The sequence below is a fragment of the Oncorhynchus masou genome, chromosome 6, assembly GCF_036934945.1.
Source record: "Oncorhynchus masou masou isolate Uvic2021 chromosome 6, UVic_Omas_1.1, whole genome shotgun sequence".
In the NCBI taxonomy this organism is placed as follows: Eukaryota; Metazoa; Chordata; class Actinopteri; order Salmoniformes; family Salmonidae; genus Oncorhynchus; species Oncorhynchus masou.
The window spans coordinates 51,617,902-51,640,599 of record NC_088217.1 but is presented as its reverse complement, the minus strand read 5'-3'; the positions used below and the strand labels follow the sequence as shown (position 1 = coordinate 51,640,599).

General features: G+C 41.0%; 1 protein-coding gene across 1 annotated transcript in view; it reads left to right on the top strand.

Annotated features, from left to right (window-relative positions):
• Positions 1–22,698, top strand: part of LOC135542246 (guanine nucleotide-binding protein G(i) subunit alpha-2-like) — a 165,845-nt gene that overhangs the window by 103,866 nt on the left and 39,281 nt on the right. Inside the window, exon 2 of the mRNA XM_064969072.1 lies at positions 19,330–19,372. Coding sequence (XP_064825144.1) covers positions 19,330–19,372 — 43 coding nt within the window. The remainder of the gene's footprint in view (positions 1–19,329; positions 19,373–22,698) is intronic.

Genomic DNA, 22,698 nt, shown 5'->3' with positions numbered 1-22,698 from the left:
GGCATGGATAAACTGACCCTTGATTACAGTCAAGGGGGCTTAAACCTCCCCAATTTTAGAATGTACTACTGGGCTGCACAGTCTAGGTTTCTGGCTCAGAGGTTTGACAATGGTCCCTCTCCCTCATGGTTGAACATTGAAAAGCTTGAGGTAAATGATGACACTGGGGCAGAATTGTTTTACAAATGGGACAGAAAATCTATAAAAACCATCACAGACAACCCTTTAATCATACATTCTGTCCTGGCGTGGTGCAAACTGCATGAGCTGTTCGGACGAGGGGGATTCCTTTCCCCTTAAACCCCTTTATGGAACAATAGATTGATCCCTATGTTTTTCCAGAATAGTAACTTTAGACCATGGTCTGATAAGGGGGATCACTCTTCTGGAACATTGTTACGAGGAGGGAGTTCTTATCTCTTTTGACCAGCTGAAACAGAAATACCACTTGCCTAACAGGGACTTCTTTAGCTACCTACAACTACGAAACTTTATTAGGGTGACTCTCAAGGGACAATGGAACCTACCTAAGATGTCACCTATTGAACAACTCTGCCACGCAGACCAACCACTGTTCAAGACCATACGATGCTCTTATGTCAGGACAAACACTGCCTGGGCTAGATAAACCCCGACTTAGATGGGAAAAAGATCTGGGTATTGATCTTGATGAGGATCTATGGAGTGACCTATGCAGGGATGGTGTTACATCCACATTGAACTCCAGATACAGACTGATCCAGTTTAATTCCTCCATCAGCTCTATATCACCCCATCTAGACTGCACAAGTTCAACCCAGATATCTCCTCCCTATGTTTTAGATGTGGCTCAGATGAAGGAACATTCCTCCATTCCACTTGGCAGTGTTCAAAACTACACGGTTTCTGGCAGGAGGTATGCGATATCATATCCTCAATTCACGGGGTTGCATTCCCTTTAGACCCGGAGGTCTGTCGACTGGGTAACTTTACTAACACCAATCTTAGGCAAAGCCATACTATAAAGCTAACAGAAATATTGCTAGCGATTGCCAAGAAATGTATTGCCTTGAAATGGAAATTGGATTCCTCCCTGCCAGTTGCAATGTGGCTATCGGAAGTTAATAGTTGTATCCCTTTGGAGAAAATCACTTACTGCTTGAGGAATAAGTTAGACATTTTACAGAATTTGGCAACCTTTTATTGACCAAATGGAGAATCTCCCCCCACATCTCATTGATTGAATCTATATATAATCCTCACATAATGTTTCACACGTAATGTATAATATGTAGCCTACAGCAGGTGATCCAATGTCTCGTTATTATTTTTTTCTTATTGTATGTTTGTATATATAATTATTTTTATTTTTTTGTTACGCTCGTCTGTTACTGTCACTTTGTCCCATCGTTGTCTAATATCTTTTCACTTTTGTTTTGAATGTTCTTAATTGGAAAATGCACAAATAAAGTATATATATTTAAAAAATGGCTCCGCCATTTACTGGATGCTGAAATTTTAATAGTTCGCCTAATTCCAGTTTATGCAACAAAACAAGAAAGTATAGTGTAGAGAATCAATGTACAATCTAAACCGATGTGAAATATATTTTCCATAACCAAAAATATTGTATTTTCAGCTATTTGAAGCTGGTTTGCAAAACTGAAAGTAAAAGATGCAAAGACAAAGCCTATGAACAGGAAGCATAGAAATAATGCACATAACAGATCTACCACTTCTTAGACTTGCTTTTAATGACAATGACAGATCTATAACTCACATTTATATGTGAATTTGGTTGGGCCGCCCAAAAATGCCCAATGACTGTACCTGCTAGGAGCATGTGTCCTGCGTCCGAAGCTATATCCATAATTGGTAGACGGTTCTGATTAGAGAATCGCTATTTGCATCGCCAAGCAGTGAACAAGAAACTATTCAAATAAGCTTTTAGATGTTACCCCCCCCCAAATTTTTTTTTTGAAAAATGTAATCTGGATGCCAATGTTTTGTTTTCGCTTGGCTGGAAATGTGTTTGAGCTGATCATTTTTGTCAAGTCGATGACCATTGTTGGTCACGGCCTTTCAAAGTTTGTTACATTATGGTCAAAAAACATTGTCAGCCTAGAACATTACAAAAATCGTGATCCAAGGTCAGGAAGTTTTCACTGATGTCTTGCTCATTACCAACAGCATCCTGCAGCCATCACATGCATTGTGGGAGGATCTATTGTCAACCAATCATTAGGGTGTTTTTGTTTGACCCACGCGAAGGTGACCAAAGACATGACTGAAACAGGAACCAACTTTACCCCAATTCATGTACATTTACTGTTCTCTTAAAGGGACAGTGCCATCTCGTGGGTAAAAACAAATACAGCTATGTGCTTTTGCTTATTTATTTTACTTTTATAATCTTTATTTAAAAAAAATCTCACATCAATACATGGGTTCATTATTAGTCTACTTAACACGATTTACATATGTCATAGTGTCCATGGAAGTTTTTAGTAGGTCAAGCTTTCTTGTTTGTTTTTTTAATTCTGTTTTGATTTGTTAAAAAATAATGTTCAATGGGACAAAAAGTTGTTTTATAGTCATCATACATCTTGTCTTCCGAATCTTATTGTTCACAATGCATATTATTGTCCACCATAGATCTTTAGTGTCGTCATCCATGTGAGTCTCAAAAACACTGTGAAAGACTGTCTTGGGATTTATACATACATTGAAATCAATACTTATTTGGCATAGGACAAAATGTTCTTTTAACAAAACAGCTCCACTTTACTACAGCACGCACTGGTAAACGTCTTACAGAAAACAACCATGCAGTATCTCTGGCATTTCCTGAGTACACTTTTTGTAAATTATTTAATTTAGGCTCTCCCTTCAGTATCTAAATTGGGTGGCTCATATTGGTATGGAAAGCTAGCTTCACAGATCCCGGCTGTCTAGAAGAAATCTCTCTTTAGGAAAAATCCATTGTTTGATTGTATTCTCTCTCACTCTGTTTTCATCTAATAAGACACACCTCCTGTTCAAAAGTTTGGGGTCATGTAGAAATGTCCTTGCTTTTGATAGAAAAGCAAATGTTGTAAATGACAAATTGTAGCTGGAAAGTGCAGATTTGTTTTTATAGAATATCTACATAGGCATACAGAGGCCCATTATCAGCAACCATCACTCCTGTGTTCCAATGGGATGTTGTGTTAGCTAATCCAAGTTTATAATTTTAAAAGACTAATTGATCATTAGAAAACCCTTTTGCAATTATGTTGGCAGAGCTGATAAGTGTTGTTCTGATTAAAGACGCAATAAAACTGGCCTTCTTTAGACTAGTTGAGTAGCTGGAGCATCAGCATTTGTGGGTTTGATTACAGGCTCAAAATGGCCAGAAACAAAGACCTTTCATGTATGTAACTTTTTGGGCACCCCGAACAAATTCACATACTGTAGATATGTAAGTTATAGGTCTGTCATTCTCAAATAAGGCAAGTCTAAGAAGCAGTAGATCTGTTCTTGGTGTGCTATTTCTATGCTTCCCGTTCTAAAGTTTTGTTTTTGTGTCTTTAATTTTCGGTTTTGTACGCAAGCTTCAAACAGCTGAAAATACACTATTTTTGGTTATGGAAAGCAAATATCAAAGATATGTCGATGGTACAATGATTCTCTACACAGTGACTGCTTGTTTTGTCACATAAACTGAAACTATTAGAATTTTAGCAACAGGGAAATGGCATAGAGATTTCTGCATATTGCTATTTAAGGGGTCACTCAATGTGCTGTTGATACTAAAGATGATTTGCCTTCCTCCATTATAAGGTTTTCAGCTTCCAGAAATTGTGTACAGATCCTTTGTCATGCTGAAACATGAGGTGATGGCGTCGGACGAATGGCACGACAACGGGCCTCAGGATCTCGTCACTGTATCTCTGCGCATTCAAATTGCCATCGATAAAATGTAATTGTGTTCATTATCCGTAGCTTACGCCTGCCCATACCATAGCCCCACCACCACTATGGGGCACTCTGTTCACAATGATGACATCAGCAAACCGCTCACCCACACGACGCCATACACACTGCCTGCCATCTGCATGGTACAGTTAAAACCAAGATTCATCTGCAAAGAGCGCACTTCTCCAGCATGCCAATGGCCATCGAAGGTGAGCATTTGTCCACGGAAGTCAGTTACAACGCTCAACTGCAGTCCAGTCAAGACCCTGGTGGGGACGGCGAGCACGCAGTTGAGCTTCGCTGAGACGGTTTCTGACCGTTTGTGCAGAAATTCCATCGGTTGTGCAAACCCACAGTTTCTGGTATCAGATGGCTGGTATCAGACGATCCTGCAGGTGAAGAAGCCAGATGTGGAGGTCCTGGGCTGGCCTGGATACACGTGGTCTGCAGTTGTGAGGCTGGTTGAGCGTACTGCCAAATTCTCTAAAACTACGTTGGAGGCAGCTTACGATAGAGGAATTAACATTAAATTATCTGGCAACAGCTCTGGTGGACATTCCTGGAGTCAACATGCCAATTGCACGCTCTCTCAAAATGAGACATCTGTGGCATTCTGTTGTGTGACAAAACTGCATATTTTAGAATGACTTTTTATTGTCCCCAGCACAAGGTACAACTAATGCTTTTTTAAATCAGCTTCTTTATATGCCACACCTGTCAGGTGGATGGATTATCTTGTCTAAGGAGACATTTTTGCACAACATTTGAGCTAAATAAGATTTATGTGCATACACTGTATAACATTTCTGGGATATTTTACTTCAGCTCATTAAACATGGGACCAACACTTTACATATTGCATTTGTATTTTTGTTCAGTATAGGTTAATACAACCAGATACATTTACAGTATTTCATGTATTTTTCTTGCTGGCCTGTTCCCGCACTCTCTCTCATGGGTTGGTGTCTGTCTCGTGTTATGTGTCCTCCTCTGCTCAAATCCATGAGTCATCTGACCATAAGTGTATTTGGGCATCAAACACTCAAGGAGACAAGAGGTGAGTTAATACCATAATGAATTCAACAGCTCCTTGGTGGACAGTGGACACGCTTATGCTATTACCGAGGCCTCTCTCTAATAGCCAATCTCTTGTCTTTCTGCCTCTCCTTCCTCCTCTCACAAATCTCTCCTTCTTTCTCTATCTCCCTACACCCCCCCCTTTCCACACACACACACACACACTTCTCAGCCTCCTTCAACCCCTGCTGTTTCCAGTGTTGTGAGTAGAGGAGTACTTGTAAGGTAATTGCATTAACTGGTTAATTTAGCGGTGCATCAGGTGAGAGAGAGAGAGAGGTCCTCAGCAAGCTGGAACCAGTGTTTGGGAAGTTACTTTGTCATCATAGTTTACCAAACTACCAATCACTTCACACTTAAAGAAGAAAAGTGAAGCACAGATTATTAATTAAATTGACCAGATACTCTAGTGGCTGCTCTAACAATGGAAATACATGTAGGGAGGAGTAGTACATAGGAGGAAAGGTCAGGTGGGACCATTCCAGCCAATGAGAGGGCAGATATACACGTGAACAACGGGCACAATTGTTTCCACTAGTTACAGTACCACAGCCACATAGTTAAAATGGGCTTAATTTAAGGTTAGGGTTAAGCATAAAGTTAGCAGTGTTATTAAGATTAGGGTTAGGTTTAAGATCACATTTTATGAAGAGAAATTGTAGAAATTGGCGGGGTTAATGACTTTGTGGCTGGGGTAACTAGGGACGACAGACAACACTGATATAGTGTGCTACATTTTGTGGTTTCATTACACAATCATGGTGTTTTGAGTCTTTCTATTTTTACAGTATGGGTCCCTTAATGGGGGACCATTTGAGGGGGTGTCCCCAAAATGCAGACCATTATCATTGTTGTGCTGTGAGATGCTCATATCTGCCTTTCTTAGGTAATGAAGCTGGCAGAAGAGTGAAGTGACAGGCTTCCCCTCGTCTTTCTTTCCCACTTTCTTTTTCAACCTTCTTCCCCTTAACCCTCCCTTTTCTCTTATCTAATCACACACACTACCTGAGCTCGCCACCTCCATCCCACCACTCCAATATTTATCTCATGGACTGATTGGCCCCTAGGTGAGTAGAGGTGGTGTTAGGTGGAGGCAATTCTGAGCTCATCTACAGAGGGGGTGCTCTCTGTTCTGTCTTGGTGTCGTCGCCTCTTAAAGCAGGCCAGAAATTTTGTCAAAGGGAATCTGCCTTGTCTGAATTAGACCAGTGCTCTCATGTTCTAACACACAGAGTCTTCCAGTGTGACTGGTACTGACACGGAGGCGCTACTGCAATTAAAGTTAAATTAAGGGGGGGGGGGGGTGATTAACAGTGAAACTACTCTATCCATCATCATTATGACCACACAAGTCTCTCTCATGGCACGCCCCCGCCGACAGCCACAAGATGCATCACCACCACTTAATGATACCCCGTCATCAGCCATGGAGCCAGCATGACCGAGTGGGCCAGTTATGTCATTTATTTAAACAAATGGCTGACTATCCCCTTTACTGGTGCAAGAAAGAGTGGGGTCTTTGTGAAATACACGGGGGAAAAATGGTTCCTTGGAGAACTCTTGCCTGATAAAGAACCAATGGGATTCTTGGCGTGGCATCTACAGTTCTAGGGATAAAAGGTTCTTAAAATGTATGGAAGCCTGCAGATGTATCCCTTTCATAGCACACAGAAAATTGGCCAGTGTTAACGTGTGGGGATTTTTTTCAGTGAAAAATGTATATGGTTGATTCAAAAGTTAAATGAACACTGTAAATAGTTATATTAATACTCAGTGGTGTAAAATAAAAATATTGTGTTCTTTTCATATTAAAATATGTAATGTGCAAAACCAGTGAAAGAACTGACATTTGCCGTGTCCAAACTTAACAGGAATGACATTTACTCTCACGGGTGGCCCAAAATGTTATTTCTGAAAGCCTCTGCTCCAATAGGCAACACCTTTGGATTACCCAAACCGTCATTTTTTTCCCTTTCATGCAGGGTTGACTCAGCAGCTGGAACTTTTATGATGTAAACTGTAAGTTATTTTCAAGAAGCGTGGCCTATTGGAGGCATGTCTTTTTCACCTCCTGTAAATGTAATTCCTGTTCATTATGTAAGTTTGTACACAGCATATTTTCTTCCATCAATATTTTATCCCTTTACATATTTAAATACAAAACCACATTTAAAAAAAAAGTATTTTAACAAAGTGGTAACTATCCCAACATTGGGATATGTATAGAGACTTGAGCCATGCCCCTTACTAAGCCATGCCTCCAGTCTTCTTATCTGACCTGGTGGGGTCAACAACCCAACTAAATGACCCAACAGGCTGGGACAAGACATTTATGCTGTGTTCAGTAAACTTAGTAAACTTTTTAAACCAAATTTACAACAGACTTTCAGCACGCTTATAGAGAAGGACACTCAACAAGCACTTACACAAATAAATTACTGATGGTTGGCTGAGAGAAATTGATCACAAAATTATTGTGGGGGCTGTCTTGTTAGATTTCAGTGCAGCTTTTGACATTATCAATCATAGCCTGCTGCTGGAAAAACATATGTGTTTTGGCTTGACACCCCCTGCTATAATGTGGATAAATAGTTACTTGTCTAACAGAACACAGAGGGTGTTCTTCAATGAAAGCCTCTCAAACATAATCCAGGTAGAGTCAGGAATTCCCCAGGGTAGCTGTTTAGGCCCCTTGCTTTTTTCAATTTTTACTAATGACATGCCACTGGCTTTGAGGAAAGCAAGAGTGTCTATGTATGCAGATGACTCAACACTATACGTCAGCTACTACAGTGACTGAAATGACTGCAACACTTAACAAAGAGTTGCTGTTAGTTTCAGAGTGAGTGGCAAGGAATAAGTTAGCCCTAAATATTTATATAACTAAAAGCATTTCATCAGGGACAAAACATTCACTAAACCCTAAACCTCAACTTAATCTTGTAATAAATAATGTGGAAATTGAGCAAGTTGAGATGACTAAACTGCTTGGAGTAACCCTAGATTGTAAACTGTCATGGTCAAACCCTATTGATACAATAGTAGATAAGATGGGGAGAAGTATGTACATAATAAAGTGCTGCTCTGCCTTCTTAACAACACTATCAACATGGCAGGTTCCTACATGCCCTAGTTTTGCCGCACCTTGACTACTGTTTAGTCGTGTGGTCAGGTGCCACAAAAAAGGACTTAGGAAAATTACAATTGGCTCAGAACAGGGCAGCACAGCTGGCCCTTGGATGTACACAGAGAGCTAATATTAATAATATGCATGTCAATCTCTCCTGGCTCAAAGTGGAGGAGAGATTGACTTCATCAATACTTGTATTTATGAGAGGTATTGACATGTTGAATGCACCAAGCTGTCGGTCTGAACTACTGGCACACCCGTGCATACCCCGCAAGGCTTGCCGCAAGAGGTCTCTTCACAGTCCCTAAATCCAGAACAGACAATGGGAGACGCACAGTACTTCTTAGAGCCATGACTACATGGAACTCTATGCCACATCAAGTAACTGATGCAAGTAGTAGAATTAGATTTAAAAAACAGCTTAAAAACACCTTATGGAACAGAGGGGAATGTTAAGCAACACACACATTGGCACAGACACGTGTATACACACACACACACGATAACATATGCACTATACACACACATACACATGGAATTAGTACTGTAGATATTTTGTAGTGGTGGAGTAGGGGCCTAAGGGCACACAGTGTGTTGTGAAATCTGTGAATGTATTGTACTGTTTTTAAAATTGTATAAACTGCCTTAATTTTGCTGGACCCCAGGAAGAGTAGCTGCTGCCTTGGAAAATACAAATACAAAACAACTGGCAAATCAAAAAAAATGCGCGCACACACTGAACAATTTTGCACGCACACACACACACACACACACACACACACGCACACGCACACACGCACACACGCACGCACGCACGCACGCACACACGCACACACGCACACACCCTCATGCCCCTGTGCAATTGGCTATAAAGGATGAAGTAACCTCAGCCAGAGGGACAGATTGAATAAGCATCCTTCCTCCACTCCATCATCCAGCCATGTATCGGCTCCATCCCACCATCCTGGGGTGTTACCATTTAGATGACCATAGTTACAACTTCAAACATACAATATCAAACATAACACTCATCTAATATATATGAAGAGTTTTGCTCCCTTTAGTGATGATACACTAAACAGTAGTACTAGCCTATAAATTACATTTCAATCAGCAGTTGCTTCTTTTCTCCTGGGAATAGCCACTCAACTCTTCAATCCTAATTGGATATAGAACTTTTTGTACAGATGTCTTGTCAATGCTAATACATTTTGTTTCCTTCATTTGGTTTGGCTCATGGCTGACAGAGACTGCTCCAGATACACTCATTTTTGGGTTTGGACTTACTTGTCTAATTGTCTAGAACTTGGAAACACTTTTGTGAATGAAGATAGAACACTACAAAGTAAACTTAGTAAACCATGTAATTGTTACACGTGTGTATGTTTAATAATAATTCTTACATTTTTACGATAGAGTTTTCTGCTCTCTGTTACTGCATGTGATTGCCTTAATGAGCTGAATGGCAGCTGGTAGTGTGTTTTAATATGACACAGCCTTCAATACACTCCTTCTCTCACCTGTGTTCAATTTAAGCAGCCTGTTATTGGCTCATACATCTTTGATGATAACCTACTAAGTTTTAATTGATTTATCTTGTGCGCTGTTATGTACTTGAGTGAAGACCCAAAAGCGGTTTTAACAGAAAACAGAGTTCTTTAATGAAAAACAGGAATGGCATAAATCCTCTTCCAACGTTGACAATGGAACAAAAGAACGTAGTATAGTGCAGGATGCACCTGCCAGGCAGACTCCGACAGGATAGGACAAGGTGGAAGCAAACGAGACGACAGCTTGCTTCTGGCATCAAAAACACAAACAAGAATCAGACACTGAAAGTAGCAGGAACAGAGAGAGAAATAGAGACCTAATCAGAGGGGGAAGAGAGAACAGGTGTGAAAGAGTGAATGAGCTAGTTAGGGGAGATGTAGAACAGCTGAAGAATGAGAGACAGAGAAGGTAACCTAAAAAGACCAGCAGAGAGAGACAGAGTGAAGAGAAAGGACAGGAACAGACATAACAAGACATGACAGTGCGCACCATAGCAAGGACAACCTCTTGTCCTCTTGGTGATTGAGCTTTGTTTCTGAGCTAAGGTGAACTGCACACCTGAATATATAACTGGATTGTTATTCTGTGGTGACCCTCAGGGATCAATTACGGGACCGCTATTGTATGCCTTTAGGATGCATTATGAGAGTAAACCTGGCCATCAGAGAGGAACTGTTACTCTTATGCTGGTGTTAGATATCCACCCTGCAACTGTGCACACTTGCTGGTAAATATTTTGTATTGAGTGGCCCAAAGTCAATGTTTGTTTTCCATGGGCCAGGTACTCCTCTCTGTGTCATGTTGTGTTTCTCTTCATGCTATCCATACAGTCCAAATGCATTGCTCTGTTCTATAGTCTTATCAATACCATGATTTTGTGTATCTATTTTTTGCTGGCTCATCTCATTTATGTTGGTAGCGTTTTAGAGCTATCATGAGGCTGAGCAAATGGAATCCGGCTTGCTGGTCACAGAGATAAGCCGAACCCAATATAATCATCCCTGTTTCCCGTAGGGAGTTTACTGTATACTGTCACGTAGCGCAAGGCCAATCAGCAATATCTCCCCCACATCTGCTCTGCACTCCAGTAACACAGCTCATTACCCCAAGCCAATTCATGATCAGAGAAAGAGTAACTTGTTCATATTGTTTACACTCTGTGTTCAGCCAGTTCTCCCCTTGGCCTTGAAATATTAACGTGGATTCTAGGAAGGAAGGTGACCTCTGTGGAATGTGGACAAAGATTCTCATCTAAAGACTTTGCCCCCTCATTTTTCCTATCAAATTATATTTTGTACTCAGGTCACCTCCAGTGTTATACCTTATTCATTGTTCCACTTTGCATTTCTCACAGAGAAGCCAACCAAAAGCAAAGGGCTGAGGGTTGACAGACTACTCAGACTCCACAGTAGACATTATTCTTGCAAAGGTAGAGAGAGGAAGGAGAGATGAGAACAGTCTAACGTTGAGAAGCTGATATAGCTCTGTGGATGAGAATGTTGTGGATATCATTGCCAATCAGTTGTGTTGTGACAAGGTAGGGGTTGCTATACAGAAGATAATCCTATTTGGTAAAAGACCAAGTCCTTATTATGGCAAGAACAGCTCAAATAAACAAAGATATACAACAGTCCATCACTACTTTAAGACATGAAGGTCAGTCAATGCAGAACATTTACAAGAACATTTACAAGTGCAGTCACAAAAAACATCAAGCGCTATGATGAAACTGGCTCTCATGAAGACTGCCACAGGCAAGGAAGACACAGAGTTACCAGCCTCAGATTGCAGCCCAAATAAATGCTTCAGCGTTCAAGTAACAGACACATCTCAACATCAACTGTTCAGAGGAGACTAAATGAATCAGGCCTTCATGGTAAAATTTCTGAAAAGAAACCACTACTAAAGGACACCAATAATAAGAAGAGACTTGCTTGCGCCAAGAAACACGAGCAATGGACATTAGACCGGTCGAAATCTGTCTTTTGATTAGTCGAAATTCGAGATTATTGGATCCAACCACCGTGTCTTTGTGAGATGCAGAGTAGGTTAACGGATGATCTCCGCATGTGTGGTTCCCACTGTGAATCATGGAGGAGGAGGTGTAATGGTGTGGGGGTGCTTTGCTGGTGACACTGTCTGTGATTTATTTAGAATTGAAGGCACACTTAACCAGCATGGCTACCACAGCATTCTGCAGCGATACGCCATCCCATCTGGTTTGCACTTAGTGGGACTATCATTTGTTTTACAACAGGACAATGACCCAACACACCTCCAGGCTGTGTAAGGGCTATTTGACCAAGAAGGATGATGGAGTGCCTCATCAGATGACCTGGCCTCCACAATCACCTGACCTAAACCCAATTAAGATGGTTTGAGATGAGTTGGACTGCAGAGTGAAGGAAAATCAGCCAACAAGTGCTCAGCATATGTGGGAACTCCTTCAAGACTGTTGGGAAAAGCATTCCAGGTGAATCTGGTTGAGAGAATGCCAAGAGTGTGCAAAGCTGTCATCAAGGCAAATGGTGGCTACTTTAAAGAATCTAAAATAGATTTTGATTTGTTTAACACTTTTTTGGTTACTACATGATTCCATAGGTGTTATTTCATAGTTTTGATGATTTCACTATTATTCTACAATAGTAGAAAATAACACAAATAAAGAAAAACATTTGAATGAGTGGGTGTGTCCAAACGTTTGACTGGTACAGTATATCCATTTTCTGTCAGCTGATAAGTTGACACATAATTAATTTTGCACTAAATGTGGACCCATATTTCTGAGACAATTCAGTAAAACTTTTACGTTTACCACATTTAGGTCATGGAAACAACATGCCTTATAATTTATAAAGGGAAAGGAAGTAGTAAATTATTCACCAAAACGTTCTATTGTTTTTGCTCGATGGAGAATAAAACTAGACTTCCACTATGAAGCCAGAGAATTCTCTGTGGCTCACTAGAAATTCCTGTCATGAAGTAGAAAATCCATCATTGTTTGTTTTTTTGTTTTTATCTTTTTCAAAACAGACTCCAGGAGTTGTCATTTGATTGCTGCTCTCTGTGTGTTTTTATCTGAGAAGGGTAGAATTTTCTAGATTCACCGTGACGTCCTCATGTTTGACCTACTGTGCTCTGTCAGCAGATGGTCTGTCCCTTCAGATAAATAAACCATTCTCCATGTCAACCCCTCCACCCCCTGCCCAAATACCCATACAGACTCAGAGTATGCTACGTTAACACCAACCCACTCAGCAGGATCAGGGCCAAGACTCTCCAGTCTGAGAGAACCCTTGGCAGTGAGAGTCAAGAGATGTGAGTGCATCTTTAGGGTTGAGAGCTTATTCAAATGAAAGATGAACAGTAGGCCATCTGGCTATGTTATTGTTTTCTGTCTCTTGCTACTCGGTATTCTAATTGTGAGGACTGGCCACGTTTATCAAATGATCAAATCATCAGATCTGCTGTGCAAGAACAGGGAGATTCAAGATAGATGTTGAAATTGGATGTCTATCCATGTCCTGACGATGTCTGGGAAATACCTTCAAAAGGGCAACAGTGAGCGCTATTACCATCAAGTAGACTTGGGTTTTCCTCTGGCGTTGTGGATGGGTGTAATCCCATGACTCTGGATCAGAAGGTTGTGTTCAATCCCAGCTGTGGACACTTTTTAGTCTATCCCAAACCTTAACCCTTACCTTAACCTCTTGGAATGAGTGCCTAAATGGAATGTTTTAAACCTGTCCCAGACCTGTCCCAGACCTTACTTTAACCATTCGGAATGCAGGCCTAAACTTAAAAAATAGGGATGGAGTTAGACACCAAGGCATTCCTGAATGGACTAGGCCTCAGGGATGGGAAAGAGGTCATCCACATGGATGGATGAGCAGAACGTCTCTGTGCTGGGCTCGCCTTTAAAGTCACGACTCTCAACCAACTGAGTCCTACCCACATTTCAACTTGCATTAGATGCTGCCCTCCCTCTGTTTCTGTCAGCAAACACACACAAACAGAACAGAACGGACTGGTGGAGGAGGAATTAGCTTTTCATTAGTGATTGAGGACATGCAGTCTCTCACGCCCACTTTATCCCCCCTCTCTCGCTGTCTCTCTATCACTACCACTTCTCTGGAAGGCGTGTGTGTGTGTGTTGTGTGTGTTTGTGTGTGTGTGTGTGTGTGTTTATGTGTGTGTGTGTGTGTGTTTATGTGTGTGTGTGTGTGTGTGTGTTTATGTGCGCGAGTGCCCTCGTGATGAGGTGTGAGTAGTGGTGACAGGCAAGGCCAGGGCTGGAATAGTGCTGTTGGCCCCTCTGGGCTGTCATGGCAGGGCTTGATGCACCATGACAGGGCCAGGCCAGGTGGAGCACAGGGACACAACACAGTGGCATAGCTAGCGCTGACAGCATAGGGGCTGAGAAAAGAACCCGGGCCTGGGACCTGCACTCCAAACAGGAACACACGAGTGAGAATAAGCTGAATCACTACAGCACTAACAGTTCATATGGCTTAATATAACTTGCGTCAGAGTAAATAAAAACCATAGCAGTCAGATTTGAGGTTTGAGACCTCAAGGGCATTGTCTTGTCACAAAAGCTCTGAGATCATTTCTCCCCAGAGCACACAGCAAAATCAATGGTGTACATTTAACTTGGGAAGTGTCAAATGTACAGTGTCTTCAGAAAGTATTCACACCTCTTGACTTTTTAAACATTCTGTTGTATTACAGAGATTTCCTGTCACTGGCCTACACACAATACCCCATAATGTCAAAGTGGAATTATGTTTTCAAAACCTTTACAAATTCATTTAAAATGAAAACCTGAAATGTTTTGAGCCAATAAGTATTCAACCCCTTTGTTATGGCAAGCTTAAATGAGTTCATGAACTCACTCTGTGTGCAATAATAGTGTAACCCCACACATACACGCTTCGTAAAAAAGTGCTAAGTAAACCAAACCATCCTTCGGTTTGTTCCCAGAGGGGAATCCTTTGCAGAGGGTTCTATCTCAAACTCTTGTAGGGTTCTTCAAATAACCCCTTGTATGTGGTTCTACCTAGAACCCTCTATGAAGGGTCATACCAATAACCTCCTTATAATTTGAAGGTTCTTCCTAGAACCATCTATGAACCGTCTGAAAACCCTTTTAACTTTGGAGGGTTCTTCCTGGAATTTTTTTTCACCAACAACCTACACTCAGAATGACTTCCAAAGTGATTAAAATGTATAAGAAGACGAACACAACCTAAACTGGAACAACCATTTCTGTAACGGGTGCAATAAATCTGATCGGATTAGTTTAGAAAATTGATATTTATCTATGTAAAGCACAAGTTTAACCAATGTACATGCAAAAACACATATATTTAAAAACAATCCTACAAAATCTAGTTGCCGGTAGAGAATGCTGGGAAATATAATAATGATGGGGGTGGTTTTGATGGGACTGTTTTACTCTCCAAAGTGTAAAACAATAACTCTGGGGGTTATTATGTCATTCTGCCCCTGTGCAAACCAGTTATCCCACTGATCCCCGGGTGCCGATAATATGGATGTCGATTGAGGCAGCCCCCGCACCTCTCTGAATTCAGAGGGGTTGGATTAAATGCAGAAGACACATTTCAGTTGAATGTATTCAGTTGTACAACAGACTAGGTATCCCCCTTTCCCTTTATTTTACACTACTGAGTGTTGATTTCACTCTTACAGAGTGAATTTATCTCCTGAATCAACACTAGAAAAGTTACACACAGAAATCAAAACTGGCCAATTTGGTTTGCAGGAATCACTTCGGGGTTTCATTATTATCTCTTCTCCTGGGTGTTAGCAGAGTCTTTACAATACTTCCTACAGAGAAACAATGAGTAAAGATCTGTTGCAATGTGTTAACTGGCCATGAAATGGAATGTACTCCACAATTATTTATTTAACCTTTATTTAAGCAGGGAGTCATGCTGAGACCACGGTCTCTGCCGCAGATGTGCCCTGCATGAACACATAAAAAAAACAATTCACTATACATATATATACACATCAATTACACAATACATTTAAAGAAAACACAAAACATGAAAAGCGAATATGAAACAAACACATTCTTCAGTAAAAAGGCTCTCTGACATCTGCCTTAATTGTCATAGAGGCACCAACGCCACCAACACCAACTAAAGACTAGCCACAGATGGATGCTTTATTAAAGTGAAAAATAAACCTGAGTGAATATAAACTCAGCAAAAAAAGAAAAGTCCTCTCACTGTCAACTGCATTTATTTTCAGCAAACGTAACATGTGTAAATATTTCTATGAACATAACAAGATTCAACAACTGTGACATAAACTGAACAAGTTCCACAGACATGTGACTAACAGAGGGGGGGGGGGGTCAAAAGTAACAGTCAGTATCTGGTGTGGCCACCAGCTGCATTAACTACTGCAGTGCATCTCCCCATGGACTGCACCAGATTTGCCAGTTCAGATGTTACCCCACTCTTGCACCAAGGCACCTGCAAGTTCCCAAACATTTCTAGGGGGAACGGCCCTCACTCTCCAATCCAACAGATCCCAGACATGCTCAATGGGATTGAGATCCGGGCTCTTCGCTGGCCATGGCAGAACACTGACATTTCTGTCTTGCAGGAAATCATGCACAGAACGAACAGTATGGCTGGTGGCATTGTCATACTGGACGGTCATGTCAAGATGAGCCTGCAGGAAGGGTACCACATGAGGGAGGAGGATGTCTTCCCTGTAGCGCACAGCGTTGAGATTGCCGTGCAATGACAACAAGCTCTGTCCAATGATACTGTGACACACCGCCCCAGACCATGACGGACCTTCCAGCTCCAAATCGATCCTGCTCCAGAGTACAGGCCTCGGTCTAACGTTCATTCCTTTGACCATAAACATGAATCCGACCATCACCGCTGGTGAGACAAAACCAGAACAGAGCACTGTTTTCCAGTCCTGTCTGGTCCAACGATTGTGGGTTTGTGCCCATAGGCGATGTTGTTGCCGGTGTTGTCTGGTGAGGACTTGACTTACAACAGTCCTAAAAGCCCTCCGTCCAGCCTCTCTCAGCCTACTGCAGACAGTCTGAGCACTGATGGAGTGATTGTGCGTTCCTGGTGTATCTCGGGCAGTTGTTGTTGCCATCCTGTACCTTCACAATGAAGATCTGTGAAGTTATTTGGATTTTTACGAATTATCTTTGAAAGATAGGGTCCTGAAAAGGGGACATTTCTTTTTTTTTGCTGAGTTTAGAATGCAATATCCCCACTCTATATAGCATGTCCTTTCGCTACACCCACATTAACATCTGCTAACATCTGCTAAATATGTGTATGTGACCAATAAAATGAGATTTGATTTAATGAACAGCCCTGTGTACAGTGTAGCGAGAGAAAGGTGAGGTAGACTGTCTGAGTTTGTCAGAGGGTCACAAGCGTTTTTTGCTAGAGGAATGGTTATGGCTATGAGTTCAGTTAGGATTCAGCGGATGCACGCAAGCCTAGGGCTGTTGCGGTGACCATATAACCGCCACACCGGCGATCACGAGTCATGAAGGCAGTCAAATTTCACGTGACAATTTAGTCACGGTAATTAATTTCTCCCAACTCTGATGCTGATGGTCATTCGTAGCCTGAATGTAATCAAAAATCTAATCAAACCCTTCATGAGAGCTCATGAGCTCATGTTGCACAACATTTCTATAGGCTATGCAATTGGGTGAGAAAACAGAGTGATGGCCTCTATTAAAAAGAGGGGAGTCCCATCAGCCTACTATATTTATTTCTCAACTTTCATAATATTTAGCAAATTGATTATCTTTACAACAGGAGTATAGCCTACCTGAAAATGATCTACAGGAAAATCTTCCTCCATTTGCTATTTAGGTGCATAGAGGACATGTATTTTTTCCCACAGCCCCTGTTTCTAGACAGGTGCATGATAATGGTTCATTCTAAATCCAAACCAATATTATTTAGTGTATGCAAAGACAAGATTAAATCAAGAATAGTCTGATGGGTGACAATCAATATAAGCCGATCACTTGTGAATTATATTATCACTTGTGAACGATGCACAGCATAAGGCAAGAAACAAAGCCTTTTTTTGTGACTTCTTTTAATCATAACCGCACACCTCATGTTGACTTGACCATACGCCAATATCTTTGTGAAAAGGTTTGTAACACAACTAAAGTGGCCAAAAAACTTCTTGAAATTAAGCACATTAATCCGCTTTACAAGGGGTGTAGAGCATAACTAGCGTACATACACAGCAGGTGAGTTTCGAGAAGATCTTTTTAACCATAAATATGCACATTTATAATAAAAGCATTACATGTGTAATCACATTTGCGGTCACTTTTGATCATGGTGTTTTCCCCCTAATGTAACATTCATGCTTATAGCCTACTGCCATGTGCGTATTGCTGTGCTTATAATGTGAAGAAATAGCCTAATAGATTATCAAAATTTAAAGCTAAACGTTCTAATCTGTTGCGTCAGCCACATTGCGTACAATTTTTTTTATGTATTACTTTGGGATCTATCGCATCCCACAACTGTCCCAGACTATGTTTGGAATATTTATTCCTCACACAGAACAGGTCAACTTTTGTACTATGGGGAATGGTAGATTGACATAGACTAGTGCTTTTGTTGTTCGTTAGGCCTACTCATCTTGTTGGCTGATGAAAAGTAAATGTGGACAGTTCTTCCAATATCTTCAATATGCACCTCGGAATTGGATAAGGAAGCTCGCAGTTGTGTCCCAGATGTGCCTGTCTTCACTTGTAGCCTGTGAAAAATACCTGATCACTCACGTGATGGAGAACCATGTGCGTGAGAGGTGCTTCAGAGCGCGGAGCACTCAGGGAGAAGAGCATAACGCAGCACTCCGGGCCAAGGGCACAATGGCCACCGGCTGCAAAAGGCATGGAATTTTTTTAGGGTGCATTACGGCCACACAAAGGGGATGCCGTCGTGAAATTTGAGACATTGTCAAGTGCTTGCCAAATTGTGAGTGAGAGACTGATAAAGTGTGAACAGCCTGCGCAAAAAAATAGAAAGCAGAGCTTTCAAGCGACTTTTTTCAAATCATCATTAGAGTCGCATCATGCACCCTTACAATGTATTAAAAATCAAAACATATAGGCCAACATTTGTAGAACAATTTACATTACCTCAATAACTCTAAATTAAGCATATAGCAGTACCTATTTATTTTTTAACCGCTCAGCACAGAATAGTCGGATGTGCACACTCCTTCAAATCATTTGGTAGAAAATGTAATTTCTATTTTATTCAGCATTGTTCAATTGTATTCTTCATACTATAAAATAATGCCATGGAATTCTAAGCAAACCTTGTCTACTAAATGAGCGTAGCGTAGCCCACAGCCATTTGGCATAGCCAGATCAGGACCTGACGTAAGGGAAATGCTAAATGTGTTTATGTTAATTAACGGTTATTTGCTTGACAATCACCGGCTGACGGACTTTTGTGACAGCCACGGCCCTATGCAAGACCACACACACACACACAAACGCACGCACACAGAGGCTGCATAGAGATAATAGTCCGATGCAGATTCAACTCTAACCTGTGTGTTTCCTGTTCCTCCTACAGGTGCGGGGGAGTCGGGGAAGAGCACCATTGTCAAGCAGATGAAGTGAGTTACAGACATCTTTAATTAGCAGTTTCTCTAACTGATCAGGGCACATCATGAACTCCCTTAATATTAATAGATGAGGCACTCTATCCTCCTTTGGTTTCATCGGTCCGAGTCAGCCAGTCCTCCTCACTCCTTGTGGGATTGGTCTACAGTACTACTGATACATTGCTGATTCAGTCCTGGCAGATAGTCAGGCATGTTGAACGTAGGCATATTCATTTTTTTTTAAGGTAGTTACATGGAGGGCAAATCCACTTGTCTTCCTGGCTGTGGTTTTTGGGCTGGCTTCCTCTCATCTTCCTGCCCATAATTGTCTTTGGCTACTGAAAGCATGAGTCTCAGTGCACCGAATGTTACAGCTAGAGGTCGACCGATTATGATTTTTCAACGCCAATACCGATTATTGGAGGACTAAAAAAGGCCGATACCAATTAAATCGGACGATTTATTTATTTATTTATTTATTTATATTTTTATATATATATATATATATATCTATATATATACACTCACAAACACACAAATGGTTTAATTTTCACATTCCTGTGTGCTAGCCAGGCGATTAATCTATGTTTTCATGAGTGTAGAGTAGAGTACAGACTGTAGCTAAAAGCACAGGTTATTACTGTGACACGGCCACATAGGGAAATCAGTACCTGGGAGACAGACATACACTCATAACACACAAGCCGTCTCAGCTCTTTAAGCATTAGCTCCGTCTCTTACCACAGAGATCATGTGTCAACATAAAAGGAGGCCACGGAGACCAGTAAAATGCAGTAAAAATGGTTGCTTTATCTAACACCTTCAGATAGAATTACAAAATTTCATAGGTAACTAACTGGGTTAAATCCCTGTACTTTTCCTATGAGGTGATATACTGTGTTGGAATTCATGTGCGGTTGTCCTGGTGCTCCTGTGCTCTCTCTGCACTGCCTCCTGCATTCTGATGAAGTCTGGACGCTAGCATCACACACACACACACACACACACACACACACTTAACATGCAGAGCGTTCCCTTGTGCATGACAAGCTGAGAAGTGGATCAGATACCAACACACAGGGGAGACAAGATGTATTACACACAGAGGAGATTTGCACAGGACTGCAGAGTAACAGAGCTAATATGCTACTAAACATTACAGTCATTGACTGAATATCCAAACTCTTAGCAACTAAACGTAGCACCTTGCACTCCAAAAAAAATGCTTGTTTAAAAACTACCCAGCACTGGGTGAATATTGGACAGAACACACATTGCGCTATTTTGACCCAGCCAGTTGGGTCACTTAGCTGGATTATTGAGCTATGTCCCCACTGGGACAGATTAGAAGACTGGAGGTGTGGCTTAGTAGGGATGTGGATTTCAGATAATTATTTTTGGCCACTGGTGATAGTAAATGTAATCTGTTCAGGGTATTATTAACCTCATGTATAGGAATTAGATTTACTCTCACAGGTGGCCAAAAAGAACTACCTTAGAGAGACCCCCCATACTATTTTTTTTAAAATCAGCTACTGCATCATCCCAGCATGAAAGTGGATACAAATCCAACTGATGGTTAAATTAACATATTTGGTGTGGCCTATTGGGGGCGTGGCTTTCAGATAGTTATTTTTGTCCACCCATGAGAGTAAATGCCATTCCTGTTCATCAAGTTTATACACTGCAAATTTCAATTCTGTCAATATTTTTGCCTATTAGATATTTTTATGGAAAATGTATAATGTTATTATTTAAATATAAGAAAGTGGTGACTATCCTTAGTCATGTTACATTTGATACTGGCTCTCCGAGGCATGCTTCAAAATCGTTAAGCACTTTACGTCGAAGCAGTGTGCCGACAGTGTGTATCACTTCATCAGAAGCTTTGTTTTGTCCACCAACCACCTGTATTGGTTTTGATGGAAGACAAAAGGTTACCCTGCGCACATTCAACGGCGTCTGTGACGTCATCTGTAATAATTTTGCTGTTCAAAGGGACAGAGTGTAATTTAATGGGGGATAGGGGTGATCCAAATGATTCATTTTTTCTCTCTGGGGAGGGTTGTGTGTTTTTTTTTTATTGGGCACCGGGGACGGTAGTACGTTTTACCCTGGTTTACGTTCGCTATTTGCAGGTTTTACTATATATCTACTAGACAAATTTCCCCATCTGCTTGCCTTCGCCTCCCCTTATCAAGGTGTTTTGGTACTTTCCTTCTGCACTATGCTTCTCCGTGCGCTAACTTTTACTATACCACCCTTAGAAAAAAAGGTGGGAAAAAAAGGTGGAACCATTTACTGTATGGTTCTTCGGTTTGTCACCATATGGAACCCTTTGCAGAATGTTCTACCTAAAACCCTGTATGTAGACTTTTTCATAGAACCCCTGTATATAGTTCTACCTAGAACCCTCTATGAAGGGTTCCACCATCCTTATTAACCTTTACAATTAAATTATTTATGACAATACATTATCTATCTATCTAGCTATAACGCTGGTGGATATTGTCACACGATAACTAAGGTCATGGTGTGACAATATCCACCAGCGTGGACATAGACTGGTTCCCAATCAATCAGAGGCAGCTGTTTATCGTTGTCTCTGATATGGGGACCATATTTAGGTAGACATATTCCTTGGGTATTTGGTGGGTTATTGTCTATGTGTAGTTGCCTGTCAGTACTCGTGTCTCATAGTTTCACGTTCGTTTTGTTGTTTTGTATATTTTTTTCAGTGTTTATTCTTCATTAAAAAAAGCATGTATTCTTATCACGCTGAGTCTTGGTCTCCTCGTTATGACGAACGTGACAGATATACAGTGCATTCGGAAAGTATTCAGATTTTTTTCCACATTTTGTTACGTTACAGACTTATTCTAAAATTGATTAATTTAAACATTTTGCGCATCAATCTACACAGAATAACCAATAATGACAAAGTGACAACAGGTTTTTAAAAATGTTAGCAAATTCATACAAAAATAAAAACTGAAATACCTTATTTACATATGTATTAAAACCCTTTACTATGAGACTTAACATTGAGCTGAGGTGCATCACATTTCCATTGATCATCCTTGAGATGTTTCTACAACTTGATTGGAGTCCACCTGTGGTAAATTCAATTGATTGGACATGATTTGGAAAGGCACACACCTGTCTATATAAAGTTCCCACAGTTGACAGTGCATGTCAGAGCAAAAACAAGCCATGAGATTGAAGGAATTGTCCTTAGAGCTCTACCTAACCATAGAGCTCTGAGACAGAATTGTGTCGCAGCACAGATCTGGGGAAGGGTACCAAAACATTTCTACAGCACTGAAGGTCCCCAAGAA